The sequence below is a fragment of the Panthera tigris genome, chromosome D4 (assembly GCF_018350195.1).
Source record: "Panthera tigris isolate Pti1 chromosome D4, P.tigris_Pti1_mat1.1, whole genome shotgun sequence".
Taxonomy (NCBI): Eukaryota; Metazoa; Chordata; class Mammalia; order Carnivora; family Felidae; genus Panthera; species Panthera tigris.
In genome coordinates this window covers 85,881,957-85,909,364 of record NC_056672.1, presented here as the reverse complement: position 1 = coordinate 85,909,364, position 27,408 = coordinate 85,881,957, and the positions used below count along the sequence as shown (strand labels likewise).

General features: G+C 48.7%; 2 protein-coding genes across 6 annotated transcripts in view; one reads left to right on the top strand and one right to left on the bottom strand.

The window, feature by feature from the left end:
- The window catches only part of SLC25A25 (solute carrier family 25 member 25), a 33,892-nt gene extending 15,442 nt beyond the window's left edge, over positions 1-18,450 (bottom strand). The window contains exon 1 of one of the 2 annotated variants that reach the window (XM_042963890.1): positions 18,101-18,450. In XM_042963890.1, coding sequence (XP_042819824.1) covers positions 18,101-18,355 — 255 coding nt within the window. In that variant the 5' untranslated portion in view covers positions 18,356-18,450. Of the gene's footprint in view, positions 1-1,180; positions 2,127-18,100 lie in introns of those variants that run through there. The other variant, XM_007094451.3, reaches the window with a different exon arrangement.
- A 1,099-nt stretch (positions 18,451-19,549) lies between these two features.
- On the top strand, positions 19,550-25,633 carry NAIF1 (nuclear apoptosis inducing factor 1). Of its 4 annotated transcripts, XR_006210647.1 has the most exons (4): positions 19,550-19,811; positions 19,947-20,067; positions 21,749-23,448; positions 23,532-25,633. XR_006210647.1 is itself a non-coding variant. In XM_007094449.3 (2 exons), exons 1-2 carry the CDS (start codon positions 19,557-19,559, stop codon positions 22,219-22,221), a joined length of 984 nt encoding a protein of 327 aa, XP_007094511.2. In that variant the 5' UTR covers positions 19,550-19,556; the 3' UTR covers positions 22,222-25,633. The 4 variants fall into 4 exon arrangements, 1 of the variants encoding a protein (XP_007094511.2); XR_006210646.1 differs by having other exon boundaries at positions 19,550-20,067; positions 21,749-22,450; XR_006210645.1 differs by having other exon boundaries at positions 19,550-20,067.
- Positions 25,634-27,408: the final 1,775 nt, after the last annotated feature.

The following is a 27,408-nucleotide window of genomic DNA, read 5'->3' as shown; positions in this document are numbered from 1 at the left end:
TGATAGAAAGGTAGAAAGAGACGGGGCTCGAAGCATGCCGCAGGCGGAACACGGATTCTGAGGCCCCTGCCCACCAGGACAAGCCCGTGGCCTACAGAAGCTTCTGCTCAAAGCTTGCACCAAATGCCAGCAGGAGCTGTTGTCCCTCCCACTTGGCAGAGAAAAACCCAACATTTAATTCTCTGATACAGCAGTTCAATTCAAACAACATTTTTGGGGAATCTACAATGTGCCAGACACAGGGCAGAATCTCCTTCTCTCTTCTGGTTGATTTTTATCCTGAGAAAGGAGAACAGATTCAAAACAACCACAACTCAGGAGGTCAGCAAGGCTGCTCCTAACGCAGGCAGGAGAAATCCCAGGCAAGCTGCACTTTCCATTCTAATCCCAAGAATGCACCTTGGTCCTATTAAAACTGCTTTCTTCAGGGAAAGCAAGGCCAAGTACAAGGCAAAGTTCCATACAGATTTCGGGGTGAAATCTCACCTCTACCCCTCTGGAACTGTTGAATCCTGGGTAAATTATTCAGCCTTTCTGCATCTCCGTTTCCTCATCCACGAAATGGGGGTGCTACAACTTACCTTGGCTCTTGTGAACGTGAGGCGAGGTGACCCACACTCACAGCACCAGATGAACAGATAGCCCTGGGAGACCCGCAGACCCGTGAGGGGACGGGCCTCTGCACCTTGGGACTCCAGCCTCTCCTGACTCCTCCTTCTCCTCCCTTCCTTACAGACCCAAAGGTCTGACCTTAGGGATGCGGGACAGGCTGGCCCTCCCCAGCTCCAAGCAGTCTGGTTCAACTTTAAAGGTCCTCCCTGCATTGTTCAGACAAGCTAAGACACAAGACATAGCGTGATCGTTTGTCTCTTCCTTTCAAACGGCTTTCTGGGACCAAAATGACAAATCCTAAGGTAAATCCTCTATGGCCTTCAACCTTCCTTCCCCAAATGGCCACACTGAGCCGGTCATGATAGGGTGATAAAGCTTTTACCGTGGCCACAGGAAGATTCTAGACTGGAGACTTGGGTTTCTTCATTGTCTAACACTTCTCCCCAGGCCCCAATACCAAAGTGATTGATTTCTAAGTCCTCTCTTCCTCCCCACACTCCAGTTTTCTCCAGGGAACCGATCCTAGAACAGCCCCTAAAGTAGGAGGTCCTCTTGAGGTTGCCATTACCTTAGGAAATTGCTCTGCAGGTCCGACCACCAGCAAAATGGTGGGTCTCTTTTCCGTGGCCTCAGCCCTTCCGTCCTGTTTCCCCAAAAAGCTTGACATCTGGTCTCCCCGAGCTGGAGCCGGGGTGCCTCTGACTTCATTATCGTTCCCCTCTCTGGAGCCTTGGCACCCAGCCCTAGGGAGAAAGCTGGACAGAAAAGGCCACAGCATCTGCAACATCACGGCTTCCTCCCAGTGTCGCCGGCGGTTGACTGTTCCACTTGTGAGGAGGGATGTGACCACAATACCAAAGATCTCTGGCTACGCGGCTGCTCGGAAGACTAGCCTGGGGGGGCTGTGAGGCTGAAAGCTCGGCATGCAGTGGCTGTTTCCTGCTTTTTCAAATTTCCTAGCACTGCTGTCCTGCCTGGCCTGAGAAGGGGCTCCCTCTAGGAAGAGCTCTGCCGCCGAGCTGCTGGCGTTGAGAGAGAGCAAGCAGACGGTGATACTTCAATAAAAACTCACTCTTGCAGATGGATGGTGATCGAATGTTTGGCTTTTTTCAAAAACCTAAAAGCCATAGCCCAACAGATCTCTCCTGGAGGCAGAAGCAACTCGGAGGTCCCAATTATTCAGCAGTCCTCGCTCAACTAATGACCATCACACGAGCCAGGACCCGGACCCGAGCACCCCGTCTGCGTCTGCAATCTCACTGCAGCAGGGCGCGGCCAATCACCTCTGCCGACACTACCGAGTTCATTATCCCAACCAGCAACGGCCCTCCAATCACAGGCGGCCGATTCCCTGCATGCGGCCGGCAGTTCTGCAGGGAGGTGCTGATGGCAACCGCCAGATGAGCCTCCCATCTCGCAGGACCCTCCCGGTGCTGCACCCACCCCCCCACCCCCGCGGGAGCCCAGCTTCCTCCTCTCCGCCTGCTTGTTTCCGGGATGACTTTCACCATCAAGGTTAACACGATCAATACACCCTGGCAACACCTCCTGACACATCCAGCAACGCTCTTCGTTGCCCCATTAGCCTGTTCTCTCCAACTGCCGAGCACAGCGCACGCCATACGGGCTACTCACTCTCCCATGTCTTCCTCTACACCACGAGCTGCTTAAGGACGGGGGCCAAGTCACACATCTTTCTCCCTCTAGTACCCAGAACCAGGCACAGATGAAGTCTGTAGACTGGAGGGAGTGGATGATCATGAATAAAAGTGAAGTTCCATTTGCTTAAATGTTTCTCAATTTACTAGCCAACATAAGCAGTGACCAGTCTCCCCCCCCCCCCCACCCCTGCAAAGCGACGCTTTGATAGTGGTGTTCACAACCATTATTTTAAAAACACAAGCGTGAGAAAATTTTCATGAACTGTGTTGGGGAGAGTGTACGGAAACACGCACCCTCACACGCTGCCGTGAGCGTGTAAATCAGTACAACCTCTCCCACGAGGAAGTTAGTCATGGCTTCCCACATGTCAAAAGCACAAATCCTTTGATATAACAATGCTGCTTTAAGGGGCGCCTGGGTGGCTCAGTCGGTTGAGCAGCCGACTTAGGCTCAGGTCATGATCTCACGGTCTGTGAGTTCGAGTCCCGCGTCGGGCTCTGTGCTGGCAGCTCAGAGCCTGGAGCCTGTTTCGGATTCTGGGTCTCCCTCTCTCTGACCCTCCCCCATTCATGCTCTGTCTCTCTCTGTCTCAAAAATTAATAAACGTCAAAAAAAAATTTAAAACAATTCCGCTTTTAGCGATTTATCCTGCGGATACATTTGCACCTACGGGAAATCACATACCCATATATGATATATGTGTGATACATATACATGTAAGGATAAAATATGAGGATATATATATTTTTTGCAGCTGTGTTTATAATAGTACAAGTTTGGAAACAACTTCCAGGTCCTTGACAAGAGGAGCAGGTACGTAAGATTCAGGCACACCCACACCTATCCAACTGTTATTAAGACATTTCTACCTACTGTTATGGAATGGCTTGCACATATCTTTTTAAATGAGAAAAGCAAGGTGCAGAAGAAAGGGGGTAATACGCTGCCATTGATTTCTCAGTGTGTATATGTGACAAGTTATCTCTGCAAAGACACATTAAAAATTAAAGAGGGGCGCTCTTTTTAAATATTAATAAATATTAATAAAAATGAAATGCGTGTTCTCTCAAAAACGAATAAACATTAAAAAAAATTGAAGTATGGTCTGGGGCACTTGGGGGCTCGAGAGGAGAAAGGCAGGTGGTTTATTTTCACCAAATATCCTTAGATCTTGTGAAACTGAATCATGTGCGTGTTATGACCACACACGCGTGCATACGTACGTAACTACAACTGTTTAAAAAGAAAACACGAGAAGCGAAAGCAAGATGGCCAAGCTTGCTCTGAAAGCTGAGGGGCCTGCATCAGTTGCCTTCTCACTGGAAACACGGACCAACCTTATTTTGAAGCAGTTTTGTGTGTTGACTAGATGTATAGTCTTTGGAGCCAGACCCTACATGTGAACCCCTTACTAGTCGCATGAATAATGTTGGTCAAGCTACTTTAGCTCTCTGTGCTTTAATATCTGTGCAAAATGGAGATGGTAAAAGAACTGTATTATTACTTCACAGAATTTGTTAACCATGAAATTAGATAATTAGCTCTCGGGACACCCGGGTGGCTCAGTCGGTTAAGCGTCTGACTCGATTTCAGCCCAGGCTATGATCTCAAGGTTCGTGAGATTGAGCCCTGCATCCAGCTCTGTGCTGAGTGCATATCCTGCTTGGGATTCTCTCTCTTCCTTTCTCTCTGCCCCTCCCCTGCTCACGTGCTCTCCCTCTGTCAAAACAAGTAAATAAACGTTTAAAAAATGTATCTATAAAGCATGTATAAACAGTACATGCTATTTTATTTTTTAAAAGATATTATTTTTAAGTAATCTCTACACCTACCGTGGGGCTCGAACTCACAACCTCGAGATCAAGAGTTGTGCACTCCACTGCGTAAGCCAGCCAGGCGCCCTCACACTACCTATTTTATTGACAGAAAGTGATGGCGAGTTCATGAAATTAATAGTTTTAATACTGAAGAATCAGTCCAGAGCCCCAAACCCTCAACAAATTAGTAATCCTTTAATGAAGACGAATCTTGTTTTTAGGCACAAGGGGTCTGTCGAATTGGACATAGCAGTGTTTTGGGCCCCCATGTGCAAACACAAGAGAAATCGCTTATGTAATAGATTACTGGCGTTTCATTTTATGGGCTCTTCCATCCCACAGAACTGAGCAAAAACTCTAGGGCTTTGCAGCCCAGATGGAATAACAGGGACTGATTCATCTTTCTGCCAACAGGCAACGAGACAGTGACTCCTGAGAGATCCACACAAATGAGGCAAGCCCTACAACCTGCCCCAGCTTCATGGCTGGAGTTACCAGGCTGTAATGCAGGGAGAAGGCACCCAGGTAGAGCCCAGCAATCTCCCCATGCTGAAGGCAAGCAGCTGGGGGGCCAGGAAGGTCAGGGCAGCTACAGCAGGACCAAGGACCAGGGAGGAAGGAACTGCACAGACAGTGAGCTCTGGGGAGCTGCTGAGGGCCCTCCTAGAGTCATGCAGCCTGCCTGTGAGGACACTGCCTGAGGGTGGGAAAAGAACCATCCAAAGGCATCCTGTTCCCACAGGACAGAATAGAAAACCTCACAATATAGGGAGGTTTGGGAAGGGAGCCCCAGAATGAAGCTCAAAAATATTCACAGTAATATGAGACTATCCAGCACCTAGTAAAATAAAATCCAATGAAAAATTAACAGGAATGCAAAGAAACAGGAAAAAATGACCCATATGGAGGATTGAAATCAATCAGTTGAAAGTGACTCAGAAATGACATGTATGATAGAACCAGTACACAAGAATACTCATAGGGGCTGGGTGGCTCAGTCGGTTGGGTGTCCAGCTTCGTCTGGGGTCATGATCTTGTGGTCCGTGAGTTCGAGGCCGGCGTCAGGCTCTGTGCTAATAGCTCAGAGCCTGGAGCCTGCTTCGGATTCTGTGTCTCCCTCTCTCTCTGCCCCTCCCCTACTCACGCTCTGTCTCTCTCTCAAAATTAAATAAACATTTAAAAAAAAGGAAAAAGAAAAGAAAAAAGAAAAACACACTGGATGGTGTTAGCAGCAGATTAGACGATGCAAAATAAAAGAATTAATGAGCTTGAAGACAGAGCAATCGAAACTTTCCAAAACGAAAGAGAGAAAAAAGGCAAAACCAAAAATGAACAGAGCATCAGCGAGCTGTGGGACAACCGCTAACAGGTTAATATGAACCAGAGTTCACGAAGGCAGGGACAGAAAAAACATTTAAAGAAATTAATGGCTACATTTTTCCCCAAATTCATTGAAAACTACAAATCCACAGATCGAAGAAACTCAACAAACCCCACGGATAAGAAATATCAAACAAACAAACAAACTACATTCAGGCACATCAAATTAAATTTCTGAAAACCAGTGATAAAGAGGAATATCTTAAAAGCAGATACAGAAAAAAAGACCCAATACACACAGAGGAACAAAGATAAGAATATCTGGGGACTTTCCCATCAGAAACTGTTAACCCAAAAAAACACCTACTGGAAAGGAAGGCAAAATAAAAACTTTTCAGACTTATGAAAGCTGGAAGATTTTCTCACCAGCAGATTTGCATTACAAGAAATATTAAAGGAGTCCTTTAGGTAGAAGGAAGATCTAGATTTACGCAAAGGAATGAAGAAGACCAAAATAGTAATTGTATAGGTAAATATAAAGGACTTTGTTCTTATTATTTAGATCTCTGTAAAAGATAAGTTTAAAGCAAAAACAAAACAATGTATCGCGGGCTGATGACGTATGTAGAAGTAAAAATATATGAGAACAACAGCCCAAAAGCTAGGAGAATAGAAATAAAAGTATGGTTGGCCCTTGAACAATGCAGAAGGTTGGGGCTCCAACCCTGAGCAGTTAAAGATCCACTTTTGGGGTGCCTGGGTGGCTCAGTCGGTTAAGTATTCGACTTCGGCTCAGGTCATGATCTCGCAGTTCATGATCTCAAGTCTGGGGTCCGGTTCTGTGCTGGCAGTGTGGAGCCTGCTTAAGATTCTCTCTCTGACCCTCCGCACCCTCTCTCAAAATAAATAAATAAACTTAAAAGAAAAATCCACTTTTAGGGCACTGGGGTGGCTCAGTCGGTTAAGCAACCGACTCTTGATTTCGGCTCAGGTCTTGATCTCATGGTTTGTGAGTTCAAGTCCCACATCTGGCTCTGTGCTGACAGTGCGGAGAGCCTGCTTGAGATTCTCTCTCTCCCTCCCCTTCTCTCTCTGCCCCTCCCGTACTCTCTGTCTCAAAATAAGTACAATAAATTGTTCAAAAATCCACTTTCGATTCCCTAAAAACATAGTAAGTCTACTGTTGACCAAAAGCCTTACCGATAACATCAACAGTTGATTAACACATATTTTGTATATGTATTATATACTGTAGTGTTAATAAAGCTAGAAAAACCAAATGTGTTAAGAAAATCATAAGGAAGAGAAAATATATTTACAGTACTGTACTGTATTTATTTTTTAAAAATTCATGTAGAAGTAGACCACCGCAGTTCAAATTCATGTTGTTCAAGGGTCAGCTGTATACTAAGATTCCCCCCCACCTCTTTTAAGTTCATTTATTTATTTCGAGAGAGAAAGAGAGGAAGCACGGGCACAAGTGGGGGTGGGGCAGAGAGAGAGGGAGAGAGAATCCCAAGCAGGCTCCATGCTGTCAGCGCTGAGCCCAGTGTGGGGCTCCATCTCATGGACAGTGAGATCATGATCTGAGCTGAACTCAAGAACTAGATGCTTAACCAACTGAGCCACCCAGGCCCCAAGGATTCTTAAAGTATTTAAAGAATTTTTTTTCACGTTTATTTATTTCTGAGAGAGAGACAGACAGAATGGGAGTGGCAGAGGGGCAGAGAGAGAGGGAGATACAGAATCGGAAGCAGGCTCCAGGCTCTGAGCTGTCAGCACAGAGCCCAATGAGGGACTCAAATCCACAAAGCGTGAGATCATGACCTGAGCTGAAGTCCGGTGGTTAACCTACTGAACCACCCAGGTGCCCCTCTTCAACTATTTAATATAATATCAGTTAAGTTAGGCTGTGGTAGGTTAAAAATGTATGTATATTATAATCCCTAAAGCTACCATTAGAAGGAGAGTTACAGCTAGTAAGGCAACAAAAGAGACCAAATGGAATCATAAATAATACTCAACTGACCCAAAAGAAGGCAGAAAGAAAGAGAAGAGTAGATGGCACACATAGAAAACAAATAGCAAATAAAAAGGTAGTAGATTCAGGGGTGCCTGGGTGGCTCAGTCAGTTAAGTGTCCGACTTTGGCTCAGATCATGTTCTCAGTTTGTGGGTTCGAGCCCCGCGTCAGGCTCTGTGCTGACAGCTCAGAGCCTGGAGCCTGCTTCCAATTCTGTGTCTCCCTCTCTCTCTGCCCTTCCCCCGTTCGTGCTCTGTCTCTCTCTGTCTCAAAAATAAATAAACGTTAAAAAAATAAATAAATAAATGAATGTAAAAAAAAAAATTTAAAAAAAAGGTGGTAGATTCAAACCCAATCATATCAATAACAACAGTAGATACGAGTGGTTTAAACATCCCAATTAAAAGGTAGAGATGGTCAGTTGGGATTAAAAAAGCAAGATCTAGCTATATGTTGCCTACAAGAAACATTTTTTAAATACAGAGATACGGGGTGCCTGGGTGGCTCAGTCAGTTAAGCGTCCAACTTTGGTCCAGGTCATGATCTCACAGTTCATGAGTTCGAACCCTGTTATCAGGCTCTGTGCTGACAGCTCGGAACCTGGAGCCTGCTTCAGATTCTGTCTCCCTCTCTCTCTGCCTCTCCCCCACTCGTGCTCTGTCTCTCTTTCTCTCTCAAAAATAAATAAACGTTAAAAAAATAAAAATATATATATAGACATAAAAATAGGTTAAAAATAAAAGAATGGACAAAGATATACTGTACCACGTTCATATTAATCCAGAGAAAACTGGAATGGCTATATTACATTAGACAAAGTAGATTTCAGAGCAAAGGATGTTATGGTGGGCATTTCATAATAACAAAAGGGTCAATGCATCAAGAGGACATAAGAAGCCTAAATGTTTCTGTATCCCATTATAGAGCCTCAAAATACATGAAGCAAAACCAACAAAAGCGTAAGGAAAAGGAGACAAATGCACCATCATAATCAGAGATCTTAACACCATTCTTTCAATAACTGGCAGAACAAGTAGACAGAAAATCAGCAAGGGCACAGAAGGCTTGGTTGGGCAACATTATCAACCACCTTGACCTAACTGGCATTTATAAAATACTCTACCCATCGAGACTGGAATACACATTCTTTCAAAGTATCCACAGAACAGATTCTGGCTCACAAAACAAGTCTCACTAGATTTAAAAGGGTTCAGCTTGTACCAAATATGCTTTTTGACCATAGTGGAATCAAATTAGAAATCAATGGCAGAAAGATACCTGGCAAATACCTAAATATTTGGAAACAACGTAACACAACGCTAAATAATCCATGCGTCAAAGGAGAACTCAAAAGACAAATGAGAAAGTATTGGGGCACCTGGGTGGCTCAGTCGGTTAGGTGTCTGACTCTTGATTTTGATTCAGGTCATGATCTCACAGTCGGTGAATTTGAGCCCCGCGCTGGGCTCCGCGCTGACAGTGCAGAGCTTGCTTGGGATTCTCTCTCTCAAAACATTTTTTAAAACTTAAAAAAAAAAAAAAAAGAAAGAAATGAGAAAGTATTTCAAATGGTGTGAAAGCAGAACACATAAAAAAATCTGTAGGATGTTGCCAAAGCAGTACTTAGATGGGAAAGCCCATACTAGAAAAGAAAGGCCTCAAATCAGTGACGTCAACTTCCCTCTCAAGAAAGCAGAAAAGAACAAAATAAACCCAGACTAAGCAGAAGGAAATAATAAAACTAGGCAAGGGAGGGGCACCTGGGTGGCTCAGTCGATTGGGCATCTGACTTCAGCTCAGGTCATGATCTCACAATCCAGGGAGTTCGAGCCCCGTGTTTCGCTCTGTGCTGACAGCTCAGCCTAGAGCCTGCTTCGAATTCTGTGTCTCCCTCTCTCTCTGCCCCTCCCCTGCTTGCACCCTGTCTCTCTCTAAAATCAATAACCACCACCAAAAAAAACAAAAAACAAACAAACAAAAAAAAACCAAACTAGGCAAGGGAGAGACAATGCCTCCTTTACCTTAAAATCTGCACCTAAGACAGATCAATGAAAGTTTGTTCAATTGCATACTTTGCCAGTATTTTTATTTTAAAGCACTTTCTCTTGTATCTTTGGTTTCCTCGTGGGTTAATGTGGTACATTGCTCTCCTTATATCACACATCATCACCGAAACCAGGGGTACCGGGTGGACCAGTAGTTTCTTTTGGGTTACGTGCAATTCCTATAATACAATTCTTCCACACTTAGCTTTCTTGGGTAAGAGAGCTCACCCATATCCAGAGACCAGGCTAGCAAGTACAACCCTCCCATAATTATTGCTTACACACATCAACAGAACCTAGTGAAGATGGGGGCTAATCACCAGCAGAAGTTACCCACTCTTCCAAGAATCCAGAAAACCAATTTTGCTGGATAAAAACGGGATCTCCCATACTTTTCAAAGAAAACAGACTCCAATGGAATCGACGCCCCTGTGGGAGCCCATTCCAAATTATCCTAAGGAACTGCCCAGGGTGCAAAAGGCCCCTAGAGCAGGGCACAGAAGAACAGCTAGAGATTCCTGAGGAGTCTTGTGACAAGGCAGAGAGGGATTTCCCACGACTGGCTCCAGAGCCACGTTCCACGTCTGTGTCTACCAGTTTTAACTACCTACTACCTATCTTAGCATTATTTACCATTCAGAACAGCTGTTGTCAAAGGGAAGCCTATTAACACTTTTTTTTAACTGAAAAATGAAGCCAGATTTTATTTGACAGAAAGCCAGACCGATTTGCCTTGAAAATGAGGACTGGCTTGGCCAAGTGGGTTATATGGAGACAACGAGGCGGAGCCAGGCCCTTGCCTCCTCTGGCATCCGTGAAACCAAGGCGTCGAAGATGACAGTTCTGTAGTGATGACAAAGGTGAAATCCCCCAGTTTATTTCCATTTTAGGAAGTAAAACCAAAAACTCTAGCTTTGGCGGAAAAAAAAAAAAAAAAAAAGTCCCCGAAGGACACTCCTTTGACTGTGGGAAAGCGAAGTGCACTTCTGGAGAAAACTCCTGGGAGGGCTTCTGTCTACTCCTGGTGAACAGCCAGTCCCCACTGAGGCCCCAAGTTCAAGGTCAATGCCTACGAAGATGTCTTTTTCTCTTCTCTAAAAGAAAGTTAGAGGCGTACAAGATTAACCCGATTTTCAAGCATAGGATTTTGAGATGTGACACGTAAATTAAAGGTCTATGGAAGCAACAGATCACGTGGAAACATGGCATAATATTTCTGGGGTGTGCTTTTAGAAGGGCAGGATTCTCCTTGCGGCAAGCATCAAGGGGGAGGGGCAGGACGCGGTACTGAGGCCAGCCAGTGAAAACCCAATCACCCAAAATGATCGGAAATTTCTCAACCAATCCAAACTTGATCAGTGGGAGCCAAACCCATGGGCACATGCTGAGTCAAATTTCTGTACCCACTTTATCTTCATCCACACCTTCTCTTCTCCCACTCAAAAAGGCAGACCAGCGGATTTATTATTAAAGCAACATTAAATGTTTTCAGTTTCTTAAAACTGATTTCAGGCTCACAGACTCAAACTGAGATGGGATGAACGGTGCAAAAATAGCTCTCCCCAGCTGCTTGCTCTGTACCGAGTGAGGACTGCAGAGAAGAGCCAGGACAGGGGTGTGAAACCCAGCCACCCGCTGCCTTCAGCAAAGACACTGCTTGAGGTGTGAAGGGCAGCCTTGGGAATTCTGTGTAAGCATAACTGGTTTATACCAAACCAGTTCTTAAGAAACAATTCAGAAAAGGCATATTTTAGCTATAGATTTATTAGATGCTACCTCTTATATTGGCTAAAGAAACTCTAGCAAAAGTAATAGCATCTCCCATGTGAATGAATGAAATAAGGATAATCCATAAATGCATTATTACTAAGGGGTGCTCCAGGGACCTTACCTTCCCCCCTCTAGTGCACCTGTTGACCCTGGACAAGTTGTATTAGCCTCTCTGGGCTGCCAAGAGGGGAGACCGAACTGGACAAACCTTGAAAACCTTTCCAGTTCCAACATCGCATGGATTCAGACTCAGCCTAAAGGCATTAACCAAAAGGAGAAGCAGGTTTTGCACACGCGGGACGGGGTGGGGGGGGGAAGGCCAACAGATTAATGAAGGCGGGGGCTGCAGCCGGCTGGTTTTAACCAACAGGACTATTCAACTTTGTCACCCACAGCCAAGATTTCACAGTTTGTGCTCGTTCTAAACTATCCTCTGCCCTCCTCTTTTCACCATTGGCATTTCAATGGCCTTTGAGAGTTTTCCAACACACAATATAGGTGGTTTTCTTTGTGTTTTGGTAAGAAGAGTCACACGTCAGACTCCAGCCGAGGAGGGAGGGCTGGAGGAAAGAAGGCATGAGGCCAGGGGTTGTTGGGAACAACGTGGAAGGCTTCACAAAGCAACAGCAGGAACAGGGACAGCCACCATCTCCAGTTTCCCCTTTGGCCCTAGAAAATGAGTCATGACTCACCTCCTTTTCAAGCTTCCTGGCCTAGAGTTTAAAGCAGATAAGAATCTCCTTAAGCTCTACCTTTGTATTCATTTATTTTTTATGAAACTTTTTTTTTAAAGTTAGTCAGTCCTGAGAGAGGGAGACAGAGCGGGAGCAGGGGAGGGGCAGAGAGAGAGAGAGGGAGACACAGAATTCAAAGCAGGCTCCAGGCTCTGAGCTGTCAGCACAGAGCCCGACCTGGGGCTTGAACCCATAGACTGCGAGATCATGACCTGAGCCGAAGTTAGACACTTACCCGACTGAGCCATCCAGGCACCCCAACTTGGAAGGTACACCTTTAAGACAAAAATTTCTCCTTCTTTTTTTTTTTTTTTTCCTTAAGGTATTGTGTTGAGTCTTTTATATCTCATACTTAGGAAGAGTGTACCTATCATTTTAGTCACTCCTTCCTGGGCACCATCAGGGGTCCTAAAATGCTGAGCGGGTGTTATAGGCAGATGCGTCAATGTCATGAACTGGGAAAATAAAAGTTGCAAAGCCTTGAGGTCTAGTGAAGTATCCACAGCCACGGAAGCAAGGAGGCAGCACATGCTAAGCTAAATTAGGTGGAGTCAAAATCCTGCACTCTGCTACTGCCTTTGCCTTAAGCCAGCCTGACCTCTGAGTCTCAGTCCCGCTTTTGCAAAATAACGAGGTTGGCGAGCTTATCTCCAAAGGTTTGAAGTCAGCTCCACTTGAGCTGCCATTTTCACAACTTCACAGCGAACTTCAGACGTCAGAGAAGGCCATCCATGGCTCACGAGGCGGGCAAAAGGCTTGTGAGAGCCCATAAGGGCCCAGTGCCATCCAGGGGAACATGTGGGCTAAAAAGACTTCTTTAGGTGTAGAGTGAGTCTCCCATTTCAGTAACTTCTTAAGAGATTTCCTGCCAGCAGGGTTTCTTTGTTTCCATCTTCCTCAAGTCTGCCGGGCCCAGCAACCCACATTCCTTCTCGAAAACAGAAGGCCCTCTCAGCTGAGAGGAAGGAGACCTGGGTGCTATACAACCTTAATTACCGATGTCCCCAGACATTCTCTTTCCTTCTGTTCCGCTCTTCACCTAGGCAATCTGGGAGACACTGTAGATGACTACAACCAAGGCTGGGCATCTTATTTTCAAAGACTCAGTGGACGAGAAAGTTACTTTGTGTTGAACACCTAGGTATCAGACACTCTGCTAGGCTCTTTATATACTTTATCTAATTCAATCGCACAACAACCTTAGGAAATAGGTATTCATACCGCCATGTGTCTGATACGGAAACTGAGGCGCGGAGAGGTTGAGGGATGTGTTCAAGGTCACACGGCTAGCAGGCAGCAGAAACAAGTTTTGCACCCAGGTTTTGTACCACAAATCCTGTGCTGGGCTTTTTGTTGTTGTTGTTTTTAAGCTTATTTATTTATGTAACTCATCTCTACACCCCACGTGGGGCTTGAACTCCCAACCCCAAGATCAAGAGTTTCATGCTCTTCCAACTGAGCCAGCCAGGCGCCCCTGTACTGAGTTTTTGAAAACAGTTTTATTGAGATAAAATCTGCACACCATACAAATCACCCATTTATACAATTCAGTGGTTTTTAGTGTATTCACAGATAGGTGCAACCATCACCATGGTCAACTGTAGAACGTTTTCTCACCTCCAAAAGAGCCCCCAAGCCCTTTAGTTATCATCTTATCTCTCCGTTCCCTTCCCCTCCCAGGCCTAGGCAACCACTAGTCTACTTTCTGTCTTTATAGCTTTCCCTATTCTGGACTTTCATATAAATGGATCACATAATACATGGTCTCTGTGACTGGCTTCTTCGACTTGGTGCAATGTTTCCGAGAGGAGTCTGTACTCCCGTGGTATCCTGCCTCAGATGAGGGACCCCGAAAGGTACAGACAGCATATCAAGAAATGCATGATAAAACCTGCCTTTAGCAGCAGCAGAAATTATAGAAAGATAAGACAGCTGTTTTCAGATACCTACAGAGTCCTTGGATCACTTGGGGCAAACGGGTAGCATTTTCAGATGCAAGCAGACTGTCTGACATAAGAAAGAACTCACAATGACCCCGACGAGGTCCACAATGGAATGAGCTGGACGGCCGTCTATGAAGGATGCCATAGGAGGAAAGCTCCCCACACTAGGTGGGGAGGCTGGCCTCTGATGGCCAGTGACCCTCCCAAGACTAAATTCTTTGATTCTGCCAAATTCACATTAGTATAAGAAGAAATGGTTAAAAATGAAAAGTCTGCCCAGATTTAGGTTAATGAGACTAGTCCAAATGGATAAGTAGAGTTGTGTTCACCAGATTCACCTTGAGGCTGTCCTCAGCAGGACTGGAAATGAATACCAGCAAAGTTATTGTTTCTCTCAGTCCCCTGTGGTTTCTGTGAGGCTCCAACAATTAATGACTCTTTGAACATCAAAGGAATCCAGCTGCAGATCCAGATGAGGCCCACTCTGGTATATTCCTGTTTTATCATTTGGTCTTAGGGGTACCTCATTCCACCTTTCCAAATGGTAATGAATTAAAAAAAAAAAAAAAAACAACCTTCTAGTTGACTTGATAATTACTGCAAGCCAGGAACCAATTTTGCAACAATAAAACACAATCAGTTTAATATACGAATTCAATCCAATCTGCAAATAGCATTTTTCTTTTTCTAATGGGCCATTATATCATATCATATCATATCATATCATATCATATTATATTATATTATATTATATTATATTAAATGTTGTCCATCCCCTTTCTATGATAAGGCTCTTTCTTCTGCAGATGATCTCATCTAAGTCTGGCCATCTAGGTAAATACCTTCCTCACAAAAGGCCAAACATTTAAAAGGTATAGAGTTCGGGGCGACTGGCTGGCTCAGTGAGAAGAGCGTGTGACTCTTGAACTCAGGGCTATAAATTCAAGCCCCACATTGTGTGTAGAGATTACTTAAAAATAAAACCTTTGAAAGAGAATAAAGTAAAAGGTATAGAGTGCAACAGTACCTTCTGGGATTAAGCAACACCAACTTGACATTGGCAATCTTCTATTCAATTATTTCAAGTCAACAGATATTGCCTCACTATACGCCGCTCAGGTCAGGGGGAGAATTAGGGCAGGGTGGATTCTCAGTTTTGGATAGGATAATCTCTGGATAATCTTGAAATCTATTTGGGGAATAACAGATGTGGTTCTAAATGGATCTCTCCTCATCTGTTGTGGGCCCGGGACGGAACTCTCTGTGTGTCCCTCGGAAACTGGTAGAGTTAGAGAGGAGTGGAGCAGGAATCAGAAGACAGTTCCAGTTGCTTCTCTGGCGTAATTCCTCAGTGGCCAAATGGTCTTTTCGGACCTCTGTTCCTTGCTCTGTAAAATGGGGTGAAAACACGGTCTTGCTTCCTTCACCACGTCATTGTGGGGCTCAAACTCCATGGCGCATATGCCAGTCTTTTGAGTGAGCAGACTCAACAGGCCTTCTGGAATCCTCACCTGCATGAAACACCAGTCCCTTAAGAGGGCCCACAAGCCTCAGCGGAAGGGACAACTGTTTCCATGTCACCCCGTTTGCGTTCTCTAATTGGCTGCCTGAGCTCTAACCGAGGTTTCAAATTTGTTTTAAAAAAAAGATGGTGTTTGGTCACGTGCAACTGCCGAAATAGGCAATCTATAATTAGCTCCAGCTGAAGCCTCATCTCCCAAAGTCACTACTGGTGTCGTCATCCCTTTTCTTTCTTTAACAAGCCCTGCCCCTCTTTTGTCCTAGGACGGGCTTCTGGCTCACATGCCCTTTACAAAGAAGATTTCCCTGGCTGGCTGCCATGGGTTTCTCTGCCCACTTCCATTTTAAGTTATTTTCCCTCGGCTGTCCCAATTTCTTCTGAAATAAAGGCAGGTGCCAAAAAACGGCTGGTTCGTGTCTAAAGAAAACTTGGCTTGACCTGTTGTAAGCCAGCAAGAGGCTTTGTGTAGTCACATGGCCTGGGTTCACCACCACCCACTGATAAGCACTCACGGTGGATTCCGGCACAAACCCTTGCATCTCAGACTGGCCCTCTGGGTCACGTGAAGAAGCTACCAAAATTTGATATGGTGTTTTCCAATGCCCCGTTTCGGACAGAAGGGCCCCCAAATTCTTTTGGTTTTGCTAGCTCTGCAAAACTGCAACACCGCTTTTTCTGTACGTAGCTAATACTGATAGATTTCGACAGGAAGTGGTATGGGGTGGGGGGGTTCACGAGGGAGTATGTCTTCCTGTGGCCCACTTATTTACAAAAAAAGGAGGTTCTCTAATACTTCAACCATTTGCCACAGGATTAACTTGGATGTAAGTGGCTCCTGGATGTAAGTGGTAACTTGGATGTAAATTGGTTCATTCTGTGTGTCTCAAGCTGAAAGAGGTGTAGAAATAGAGTTCACACTAAATCTACACACCAAAAGAGTAATAAGGAATTGTTTCAGATCACAGAACTGAGATAAGTCAGAGTCCAAGACTTTAGAGCCAGTGTGACCCCAAGGGGCAAAGCTCCCTTTGGTTAATTGAAAAAGTTTTCTTTTAACACCTGAAAGAAACATGGTCACTTTCTCCTTATATGCCCTTACAAATTTACTACCAAAAAAAAAAAAAAAAAAAAAAGATGAGCATCAATATCAGATGTATCATGAATTACAGTTGTGGCACAAAGCATGGCATAAAAATACTGAGTAACTCCTGCAGCCAGATGCCCTCGACGTGCCTGGCAACATATGTCAGGTGGGCAGGTCCCCGAAAGCAGAAAGGTTCACATAGGCTCACACTTCACTGAGCCCAGGACCCTCTGAGTTTAGCCATCCTGTCTTTCCAAGTGACTTATTCATCAGATATGTATGGGAAAATATCTAGCTCACAATGCCATTTTGTGTAAAACTCAGAAGAAGAAAAAAAACTTAAACTGGTCTCTAAGCCTCTTGGACTTACCCAAAGATTCTATCTGGCACAGTGTTACTTTTGGTCTTCCTAGGCTGATCCTAAGTGGATTAAACACCTTAGATGTTGACCCAATATACTGTGGGCAGGAGTTAAAAACACCTTACAGATACCCACCCAACCGACAAATGGATTTAATTCACTGGTGTATTATCAGACTTTTTTTTCATACTTGGCTATGAGAGATTCTCCAATTGTTTTACGTACAAATGGTCCAAACAAACTAAACTCAGAAGAGAAACAGGTTACTAGGTAAAGCACTCGGAAGTTCTAGTCCAGGCTGGAAATCAGGTTAAGCCACACTGAATCAAACACTTGGGAAGAGTGCCTGAGACTACCAAGTCAGGCCGGGCCGGGAAAACACCATGAGAGACAGAAGGGGAAGGGACAGCCTCTGCTTGAGGTTCTTATAAAGAAAGGACAGCACTTTTCTTTATGGCCCCCCGTCCATCTTCTGTCCCCCCATCCTCCTTGGCCAAAGCCCACTCCAGAACAGGAATAACATCCTAGGTTTGCAACACTTTCACTTTTAGGAAGACTTTCCCCCCAGATTCTTTCACTCTAGATCACTATCCCATCTTCTGGATAAGCACGTCAATGGGGATGAGCCTAAACAATGAGAACTGTCAGTCTTCACCCACATCCTCACAGAGCTGCCTCAAACCCCAGTTCCCATTTTTTCTAACTCCCACATGCTTCTGAGAGGAACCAGATCAGGGCCCACGGCTGGCATGGAAACGAGAAGGGAAGGGAGGGGTTCCGCTGGAGGATGGATGAAATAGTCCATGGGGGGTAGGGGAGAGCATCAAGCTTAGCTTGGAAGGTCAGTGGGTGACAAAAGGCGACTCCCGAGACCTGGCCTTCTACTCTGGGGAAAGCCTAAGTAAAAAGGGCTATTGCCCACCAGACAGCCCCAGACGGTGCCCACCTGTGCCCACGGAGAGCCTTTCCCCCTGGCCCTAGCACCCACAGAGGTCAAGAAGCAGCTCCACTCCCACCAAGGCACAAATTGGGTGTTCTACCCAGCCCAACAGGCGGTCCACCAGACCTGCCACGCTCCCAGGGGCTGCTCAAGAAGCCGGGCTGTTCAGACCTGTCACCAAGCAGCCCAGACCTGTCACCCCGAGCCCCCGGAGCTGCGGCGCGAAGAAGCCCCCTCCCAGACCGCGCGGACTGTGCGCGCCGCCTACCCGAAGCTCGCCCTCGGTGCGGTGCAGTCCCAGGCGCCGCAGTCCCACGGCCAAGTCGTTGACACACAGGCCGCCGTCACGGTTGACGTCGAGGGTCTGGAAGAGGCTCCACAGGCGCAGCCGGTGGTCCGGGCCCCCGCAGACGGCGCCGCCGCACGGGTCCACGGACGCCGGCGACGAGGCGGACGACGAGGCGGCGGTGGCGGCGTCCGGCGGCGGGGAAGCCACGCAGCGGCACAACACACTGCTCACCATCGGGCGCGAGACAGGGGCGCCGGGCGCGAGGCGGGGGCGGCTGGCCGGCGGGGAGAACGCGGAAGACACGCTGGAGTCCCCAGACCGCGAGCGCGGGATGGAAGAAGCCGGCAAGGGGGCGGGAGGGGCCGCTTCCGGGAGCCCCGCCCCGCCGCGCGCCGCCTTGTTGGCCACGCCCCCAGGCGCGCCGTGGGCCAGTCACAGGCCCCGACGGCCACCTGGGCGGGGCGGAGCCTCCCCGAGGACCGCGCACGCCGCGGGCACTGCGCGGATCAATGGAGAAGGCGGAGCGATCCCTGCTCAGCCTGCGGCCGATTCAAATTCAAAGAGGTGGGGATTGGCTGAGCTGGGCCAGAGAGAGGAAATCACGCCGTGATAGGCAGAAGTTATGTGACTAGCAGGCGGAAGGCCCCGTGTCCAATTTCCATTGAGAAACGCTGTTTAGGCTGAGGAATCGTAAGGCTGGGAGGAGCGGTCATGTACGGAGATATCGTAGTCTCGGGTGGGAAGTAGGATTTGTGTGAAGAGCACTTGTGAGCTGAGGCTGCAAGGCAGAGTTGGCCCCCGTGAGTAGAATTAAAAAGTAATTGGCCAGTGGCTCAAGGCCAAAAGCACTAGGTATCCTCAGGAGGCCGGGTTTTGGTAATCGAACTCCCTAAACCACCAATAAAATAGCTGAATTTAACGGCGTTTAATAGTCGTAATGCTGACGATTGAAGGACAGAACGATTTTCCAATGGAAGTGAATAAAGGCAGGTGGGCGGAGCGCTCTGTAGCGACAGACCAATGATCAGGCCAATTCCAGCAAATAGGCGTGTCCTTTAGCTGAGCGACAGATCACAAGAACCAGTGATCGACGTGATGCCTGAGCCGCGGCCAACCAGGAGGGCACGTTCCCCGGGAGAAGGTCTGGGAGGCGGGAAAAGGGGAAGTGGGCGGATCTCCGCACGCCCCGGCGGAAGAGGCAGATTCAGGAAGCCATTACGCAGCTGGCTGGCAGCGGCCGGGCCGGTCGGGGCTGGGCCCTACGCACTTTGCGTAGCGAGGGGGGTTACCAAAGGCCTGGTGCTTGGCCTTGGGCAAGCCCGGCCTATCCCCTGTAGGGGGGTGGGTGAGAGGCGAGGCTGAGGAAGAAGAGAAGGGGAATTGGGGCGGCTGGGGGGATTATAATTTCTTTAAAAAGGGAGGGTGGGGAGAGGCCATGGCCGTCCCAGCCAAGAAGAGGAAGATGAACTTCTCTGAGCGAGAGGTGGAAATCATCGTAGAGGAGCTGGAACTGAAGAAGCACCTGCTGGTGAACCACTTCAACGCCGGGGTCCCTCTGGCTGCCAAGAGTGCGGCCTGGCACGGCATCTTAAGAAGGGTCAACGCGGTGGCCACCTGCCGCAGGGAGCTGCCTGAGGTCAAGAAGAAGTGGTCCGACCTCAAGACCGAGGTCCGTCGCAAGGTTGCCCAGGTCCGGGCAGCGGTGGAGGGTGGCGAGGCCCCAGGGCCCACTGAGGAGGATGGAGCCGGTGGGCCTGGGACAGGTGGTGGCAGTGGCGGCGGTGGCCCAGCTGTAGCCCCCGTCCTGCTCACCCCCATGCAACAGCGCATCTGCAACCTGCTGGGCGAGGCTACCATCATCAGCTTGCCCAGTACCACAGAGATCCACCCCGTGGCCCTTGGACCCACAGCCACTGCAGCCGCAGCCACGGTCACCCTGACACAGAGTGAGTGACCTCTCCCGCCCAGTCCGTCGTGCATAAATGGGAAGGGCCAGCCAGAGCTGGGGCAGCCTGGGGAAGGTTGGCTGCCAAGGGTCAAAGGTCAGATGGGAGTCTTGGAAGACCACCCGGCCTTCCAAGAGCTCCGCAGACAGAAGTGATCTTACTCTCTTTGGGACTTCCTCAGCACACAGTCTGGACTTCTGATGGGCTGGATTGCTCTCAACTGTTTTGCCATCATTCGTGTCCATGACTGACTGAACTCTGTGGTCCTTGAAGACAGAGACCATGTCTGTATCCCCACGGGACTTGTCACAGGGCCTGGCACATAGTAGGCAGTCAGGACATATTTGTCGAATGGATAGATGGGAATAATAATACCCAAGTCAGGCATCGATTCTGGACAAAGACGTTCTGGGTTTTCAGTGCGGCAAACGTTCATCAGGCATTGCTCAGAAACCTCATGGTTCCTAGCGTTAATCTGTTCGTTCACTCCTCAAACACCAGCACTTACTCCATTCAAACATCGTGCTTGGCACCGGGATTTGGATTCCCAAGGTGTTTAAAATATAGGCCAGCTATATTCTAGTAGGGCAGATAAGACACACATGAATAATCGTAGTGTCAGTCAGGAGAACCCAAGGACTCAGAAGGAAGGGGCTTCCTGATCGGGGTGGGGACCCAGAGCTGATGTTGGCACTGAAGGATAGAGAAAATTGACCTTTCCCACAGGCGTGGAGGCCCAAACAGCCCACCCAGAATTCCTTCAAAGGTTCTCGGCTATGAATGACGATGGTTTGGTTGGATTTTTCAGTTCAGATAAGGGTTTGTACCAGTGACCGTGAACTGCTTGTTTGTGCTGGGCTATTGGCCTGTATCGGTCAGTGATTCTCAGTGGGGCTCTGGGGAATTGGGTGTATGTGTGAGTGCCATCCCCCCTGCAGCCATATTTTCTAAGGATAGCAAGGTGGGAAAGAGGATCGAACACTAGTCTAAAGCAGTTGCTGCTCTAGAACAGCAAGGACCTCTAGGTATTCCTTTGGCCAAGGAGACAGGAGGCATTTATTGGGCACTTCAGCAACTGCTTGGCCATAAAAGAAGGAGGGAGATAAGGCGAGCGTGGCTCCAAACGCTTCAAGCAGAGTCCCACCCAAGATGGCTGCTGAGTGCTGGCACTGGAGAGCATGTGGCCCTGCCTTTATCGGCTGGAAGCATCCCAGTGCGGTGGTTCTGAGCAAGTTGGACTCCAGTGTTAGGGAGACCTGGGCTTGCTTCCTGGGCCTGTTGAATAAACTGCATAACCTTGGGCGAGTACTCCACGTTTTTGAGTCTCTTTCCCCATCTCCAAAACGGAACACGACAGTGCCTGCCTCTCTGTGCCATTCTGAGGATTCGTCGAGCTAACGCGTGCAAAGGGCTTAGCACGGTGCCTGGCACATAGTAGGCGCTCTGTGCGCCAGCATTGTTCTCAGCATCTTTGCTTTTGCCTGATCTGGGACTGGTCCTGTGGTTACCAAGTAGATTCTAAACGCTTTAGATTCTAGATTTATGCAAGAAGAGCTCTAAAGCCAAAGGACCTGAATTCCCCCAGAATAGGGCTTAACGGCCTCCTCCCTGCCCTGTGTGGCCAGCTTCATTCTTTCCAGCAGGTGACCTGCCACTGCCTTTGCTCTTTCTTCCCCCACAGTCCCCACGGAGACCACCTATCACACGCTGGAGGAGGGAGTGGTGGAGTACTGTACCGCTGAGGCGCCCCCACCCCTGCCCGCCGAGGCCCCCGTGGAGATGATGGCTCAGCACGCTGATACCTCGGTCAAACCCCAGGCGCTCAAGAGCCGCATCGCCCTCAACTCCGCCAAGCTGATCCAGGAGCAGCGAGTTACCAATCTGCACGTGAAGGAGATCGCCCAGCACCTGGAGCAGCAGAACGACCTACTGCAGATGATCCGCCGCTCCCAGGAGGTCCAGGCCTGCGCCCAGGAGCGCCAGGCCCAGGCCATGGAGGGCACCCAGGCAGCGCTGAGTGTCCTCATCCAGGTCCTCCGGCCCATGATCAAAGATTTCCGCCGCTACCTGCAGAGCAACACGCCCAACCCCACTCCCGCCTCTGACCCTGGACAGGTGGCCCAGAACGGGCAGCCCGACAGCATCATCCAATGAGGCCGGGGGCGGCGCCAGCCTTCTGCTCTGTTCGGATGACGTCACTGTGGTCTTGTACGTGGGTTCTGTGACTGGGCCACGTGGACAGCTCTCTCTTTGATAGACTGTTAGGGGTCCGCGGTTTCGGAGGAGTGAGGGAGACCGAGAAGAACTTGTTGGGCTCCTGGGACCCGCATTCTCTTACCCTCACCACTCGAGCTGCCTGGCTGACAGCCTGAAGATTGGTTAGGTGGGCGGTGGGCGCTGGTGAGGCTCCACACCTTGTCATGAGCCAGGGCTTGGGACACGACCCAGACCCTGTCTAGGACAACTGTAAGGGAGGTTCTCCCTGGGGGCCGTCTCCCAGCCGGGGTCTGTGCTGAAATTCTCCCCCCTCCCCCCACCCCCCCAACCCAACCCAGTGTCATCGTTTCGAATAAGATGTCGGTGGTGCTGGCAGTGACACAATACCTTCTTCCTCCCTAGGGAGGCAGAGTGACTAGGCCTGAAGAGGAAACCCCACCCTTTTCTCCTTTGCACCATGCCTCAGTTCTCAGGGGATTCTAGTCAATCTGTGCTCTCCCCACCCCCCACCCCAGCCCCGGCCTGACAGGGGCCCCCTTGGTATATACCCTGAGCTGCCTCTGCATTACACCCAGGATGGGGCCCGCTGGGCTCAGGGATGCTGGGTGCGGTGGGGACAGCTTGGCCACCGTCTTGTCTTCCACTGCATCCCTGGGCAGCCCTTTAGTGGTTTGTCCTGACAGCTCTTGACTCAGGTCGGGCATCAGGCTTTAGGTGCTGTAAATTCGAGAGAAAACAGACTCGCGTGGAAACGTGTTGTTCCCCCCCTCCCCCCACCCGCCCCTGCAGTGAATCTGAGGTGACCGGTTGGCTTCTTCCAGAAGGCTTGCTTCAAGCCACTTGTCTTTATTCTGTACCACGGACCCCTTCTGGGAAAGGGCGGGGGGCAGCTCTGGCCACACCCTTCCTCCTTTCCTCTCTACTGACTCCACGATTCCGAAACTCATTGTGGGAAAAAGCCTCCTCAGCATCACGCCCCGGACTCCCTGTCCCATTATTCAGCGCCTCGTGTTCCTGCGGGACTCCCGCTGCCTGGCTGGGCGAATCTGAAGGCCTGATTGGCCCCGAGTGTCTGAGGTGGGAGAGCCAGAGCTGACCTAAGACGCGGGACCTTTGACTTCTGCGCTCAGGGAAGAGCAGATCGACCTCGGAGTGTGGAAGGAGGTAGTGTTCCCTGTTCCGTCTTGACCCTCTGTCACCTTCTGTAGGGAGTTTACCCAGATGGCATTTGTCTGTTTCATTTTCAGAATCGCCATCGATCACCGAGACGCTCGCATCTCCCCAGATCATTCCCCGGGATTGCCATTTTGCTGCGGTGCCTTGGCCACGCGTGACCAACGGTTGCAACTCGAGGCTCCGGATCTCAGCTAAACCATGGAGGTGCTGCGCTTCTGGGCACGTACGTTTGGAATTGCTTGCTCTGCGGTTCCAATCACCGGAAGATGCGCCCAGAGATGGTCGGGAGGTGACCGCGGTACAGTACGGTCCGCCCCCCCTGTGGAGCACGGGTGCAGCGTCAGCTACAGAGCAGTGGAGAGGAATCAGGCTGGTGAGGGGGTGAATGGCGGAAAGAAAGCTCCGCGGGCTGGAAAGCAGCAGCCCCTGGCAGCCCGGGCACGCTCCCTCCATGGAGCCCGACAGCCCTGGCCGGGAAGCTGTGGAGACTTCCTGAGGACTTGCCACTTGGTTTGGTTTTTCTCTGGGGTTGGCAACCTGAGCCAGTATTGGATCTGTTCCAATTGGGTATAAGGAGGAATCCTGGATCACTTAAACTGACTGCTTCTTTCCAGGTCATAATTTTACATTAAAAACATGTATCACTTTTTTTTTTTTTTTTTACACATAGCCGTGTCTTTATTGGTTATAGGTGGAAGAGATATGGGCTGGCAGAGAGCAGGGGCTGGCACAGTATGGCCCAGAGGTCATATCTGGCCCACCACCTGTCTTTGTAAATAAAGTTTTATTGGACACAGCCACAACTCTTCATTTACTTAATGTCTGTGGCAGGTTTTGTCCTATAGCAGAGCTGAGCAGTTGTGACAGAGACATCTGGCCCACAAAGCCAAAAGTATTTACTCTCCGTTATGGAAAAGTCTGCCTATCCTTGGTTTAGGGCAATGTTTCAGACTCTGGATGAGAATTACTTGGGTAAACATATCCCAAGCCTGACCCCACGTAAAACCTAAAAGAGACTCCTGGAAGGAGAGCTCTAAGAATCTGCTTTGTAAACAAGCTCTCTGGGTGATTCTGGTATTTCCTGAAGGTTACAGATGAACTTTGCTAGAAGACTTAATCTGAGCTGGAATCACAGATCATGGAATCATGGAGCACGCTTCAGTGAGGGTGGTTCTCAGGAGTTGCTGCTGACAGTTGAGAAGTCCTGCCTAGCACATATTCTCACTTAAGAGTGGCCTTAATTCTGGAGGGAGCCCAGCCTTCTTGGATGTAGTTACCACTCTCTCCCGTAGTTAGTAATAATAAAAACAGAATTAACCAAGCCCCTGCTCTGTCTAGGCATTACCTCATTGGCTCCTTGCAATAGCCCCACGAATTAGGTAATAATACTCTTCTCAGTTTGCAGATGAGGACACTGAGGATCAGAGAGGTTAAGCCATTTGCTTAAAATCACACAGCTACCTGATTCTCTGGGGTGGCCTATGCTCTTAACTCTTGTTCTTAACCATGCTAATCTTGCTGCCAGTCAGATGTGAAATCACCTAGAGACCATTTGAGCCTAACCTTGAGAAGTCTCTAGGTCAAATGAGGAGGCCTAGGAGGCACGATGTGCTAAATTGTTCTTGGCACTTGAAAGAGAAACACAGTGACCTCTCATTCTCTGCAGGCTTTGGACGCTCATATTAAGAGGGCAAGGGGTGGTTTAACAGAATTAAACCCACCTCACCTTGATGCTGCTACTGGAGAACTGTCACTTACATTGGGGGTGACGGTTTTGGAGTCCTTCCTGAAATGTGGGAGATCATCCAACCCACTGAAACTTACTGGTTCAAGGAGTGGAGACCTTTTATGTTTTAAACCATTTTGATGGCAATCTTTCAGAAAGGTGTCCTTTGTGAACCTTAGTTTGCCCAGCAGGACCAAGGGGCCAGAAAAAAGCCCCTGGGCTCAGGCAGGTTTGGGCTTGAGCTGGGTTCCACTATTTACTCACTGTGTCTCTTAACTTTGCCGGACCTCAGTTTTCTCAGTTCTAAAGCGGGGATGATGAATTACAGTCCTCACATGCTGGGGCTATTATGCGGTGTTATTCAATGGGAATGGCTACTATTTATTTCCTGTTGAAATTTTTAAGTTGATTTCTTTATTTACTTATTTTTGAGAGAGGTAGCATAAGCGGGGGAAGGGCAGAGAGAGAGGGGGACACAGAATCCCAAGCAGGCTCCCCGCTGTCAGCACCGTGAGATCATGACCTGAACTGAAATCAAGAGTTGGACACTTAACCGACTGAGCCACCAGGTGCCCCAAATAGCTACTGTTTATTGAGCACTTACCATGTGCAGACACTGTCCTAAGCACTGTAAGTATTAACCCATCTCATGAGATCAGGTACATAACACTTAGCGTGTGCCTAGGACGTGACGTGTGCTCAATAAATACTGGCTGCTGTCATCATTATTGCAGTGACTTGATACTCCAAAGGGGTAGCTAGTGAGTCTTGAGATCACAATGGGAGCTTTGTCAAAAGTGGTTTGAGCGTAAAATGACAAGCATTTATTTGTTTGTGATTTTGCAGTATGAGCAGGGCTCAGAGGGACCAGCTTGTCTCTCTCAGTGTCTGCTGGGGCACCCTCCACTTCCAAGAGAGCTCACGCACATGTCTCACAAGTTGGTGATGGACGTGGGCTGGGAACTCCATCCTCTCCATGGGCTTTTCCACGTGGCTGCTTGGGCTCCCTCACAGCATGGTGGCTGGGGTCCCAAAAAACGAGAACCGGAAGCTGCCTGTCCTCTGAAAGATTAGGTTTCCATCTGGCACAGCAACACTTCACTTTTTCTCTTGGTCATGCAGTCACCTGGTAGCCCAGATTCAAGGGGATGAAGGAAGAGACTCCGCCTCTTGATGGAGCTGTGGCTCTCACAGACGGGGAGGGGAGGAACGGTTGGAGGCCATCTCTGGAATCAAGCTAACTTGCTGCTTTTATTATAAATGGGGGTCAGGACTCCTGGCCCATGAAAGACAGCCTCTCCTCCACATTCCAGCATTCTACCAGTCAGGAGGGAAGGGAGCTCCCCAGATTTTGAAAGAGACCCTATTGAACCTATTTTCAATTTCCTGTAGCTTTGAGCCAAGAGATTAGAAGCAAAAACCCTTGGCAGGTGGCAGTGCGGCGGGGCGGGGGTGGGGAGGAGGGTGTACTTTGGCTCCTTCTACTGTGGAAGTCTTTGCACATTAGAAAGGGGCCCATCTGTGCAGACCTGCTCGGAGATCTCCCTGAAAAAGACTTCCTGACCCCTGGGGAAATTCCAGACAATTGGTCAGGGCTGGAGAGAGTGGCAAGGTGCTTGCGGAGAGGAACAGGCAGAGACAAACCCACTCTTTTAATTGGAGAAGATGAGGGGAGCCTGGGTGGCTCAGTCGGTTAGGCACCCGACTTCAGTTAAGGTCATATCTCACGGCTCTGGCTTTGAGCCCCGTATCCGGCTCTCTGCTGTCAGCACAGAGCCCGCTTTGCATCCTCTGTCCCCTTCTCTCTCTGCCTCTCCCCCCACCTCTCTGTCTGAATGAATGAATGAATAAATAAATAAATAGAAGATGAGCTGAAGTTGGCATGGCTGGAATGTGTTGGTTCTCTGTCAAATCTGGGCCATCAACCTTCTGTGCCCCACCTCTTCCTTGGCCAACTCCTGGGTGGCCCTTGGGGCTCAGCCTGGATATCACTTCCTGGGTAGGCTCCCCCACTGCTGTGCACCCCCATGGCTCCCCACACCATTCTCCCTAACTCTAGTCCACATGGACTCCCTTGTTTTCCAACAGTCCCCTCACTGGGAGCCACTCGGTTTCAGCAGCCTTGTCCACTTTGTTCCTGGCTTAGCCCAGCTCTGAGAATGGCACCCTTACTCCCCAGCTGCCCGAGCTAGAAGCCCAGGTGACATCCTTGTTTCCTCCCG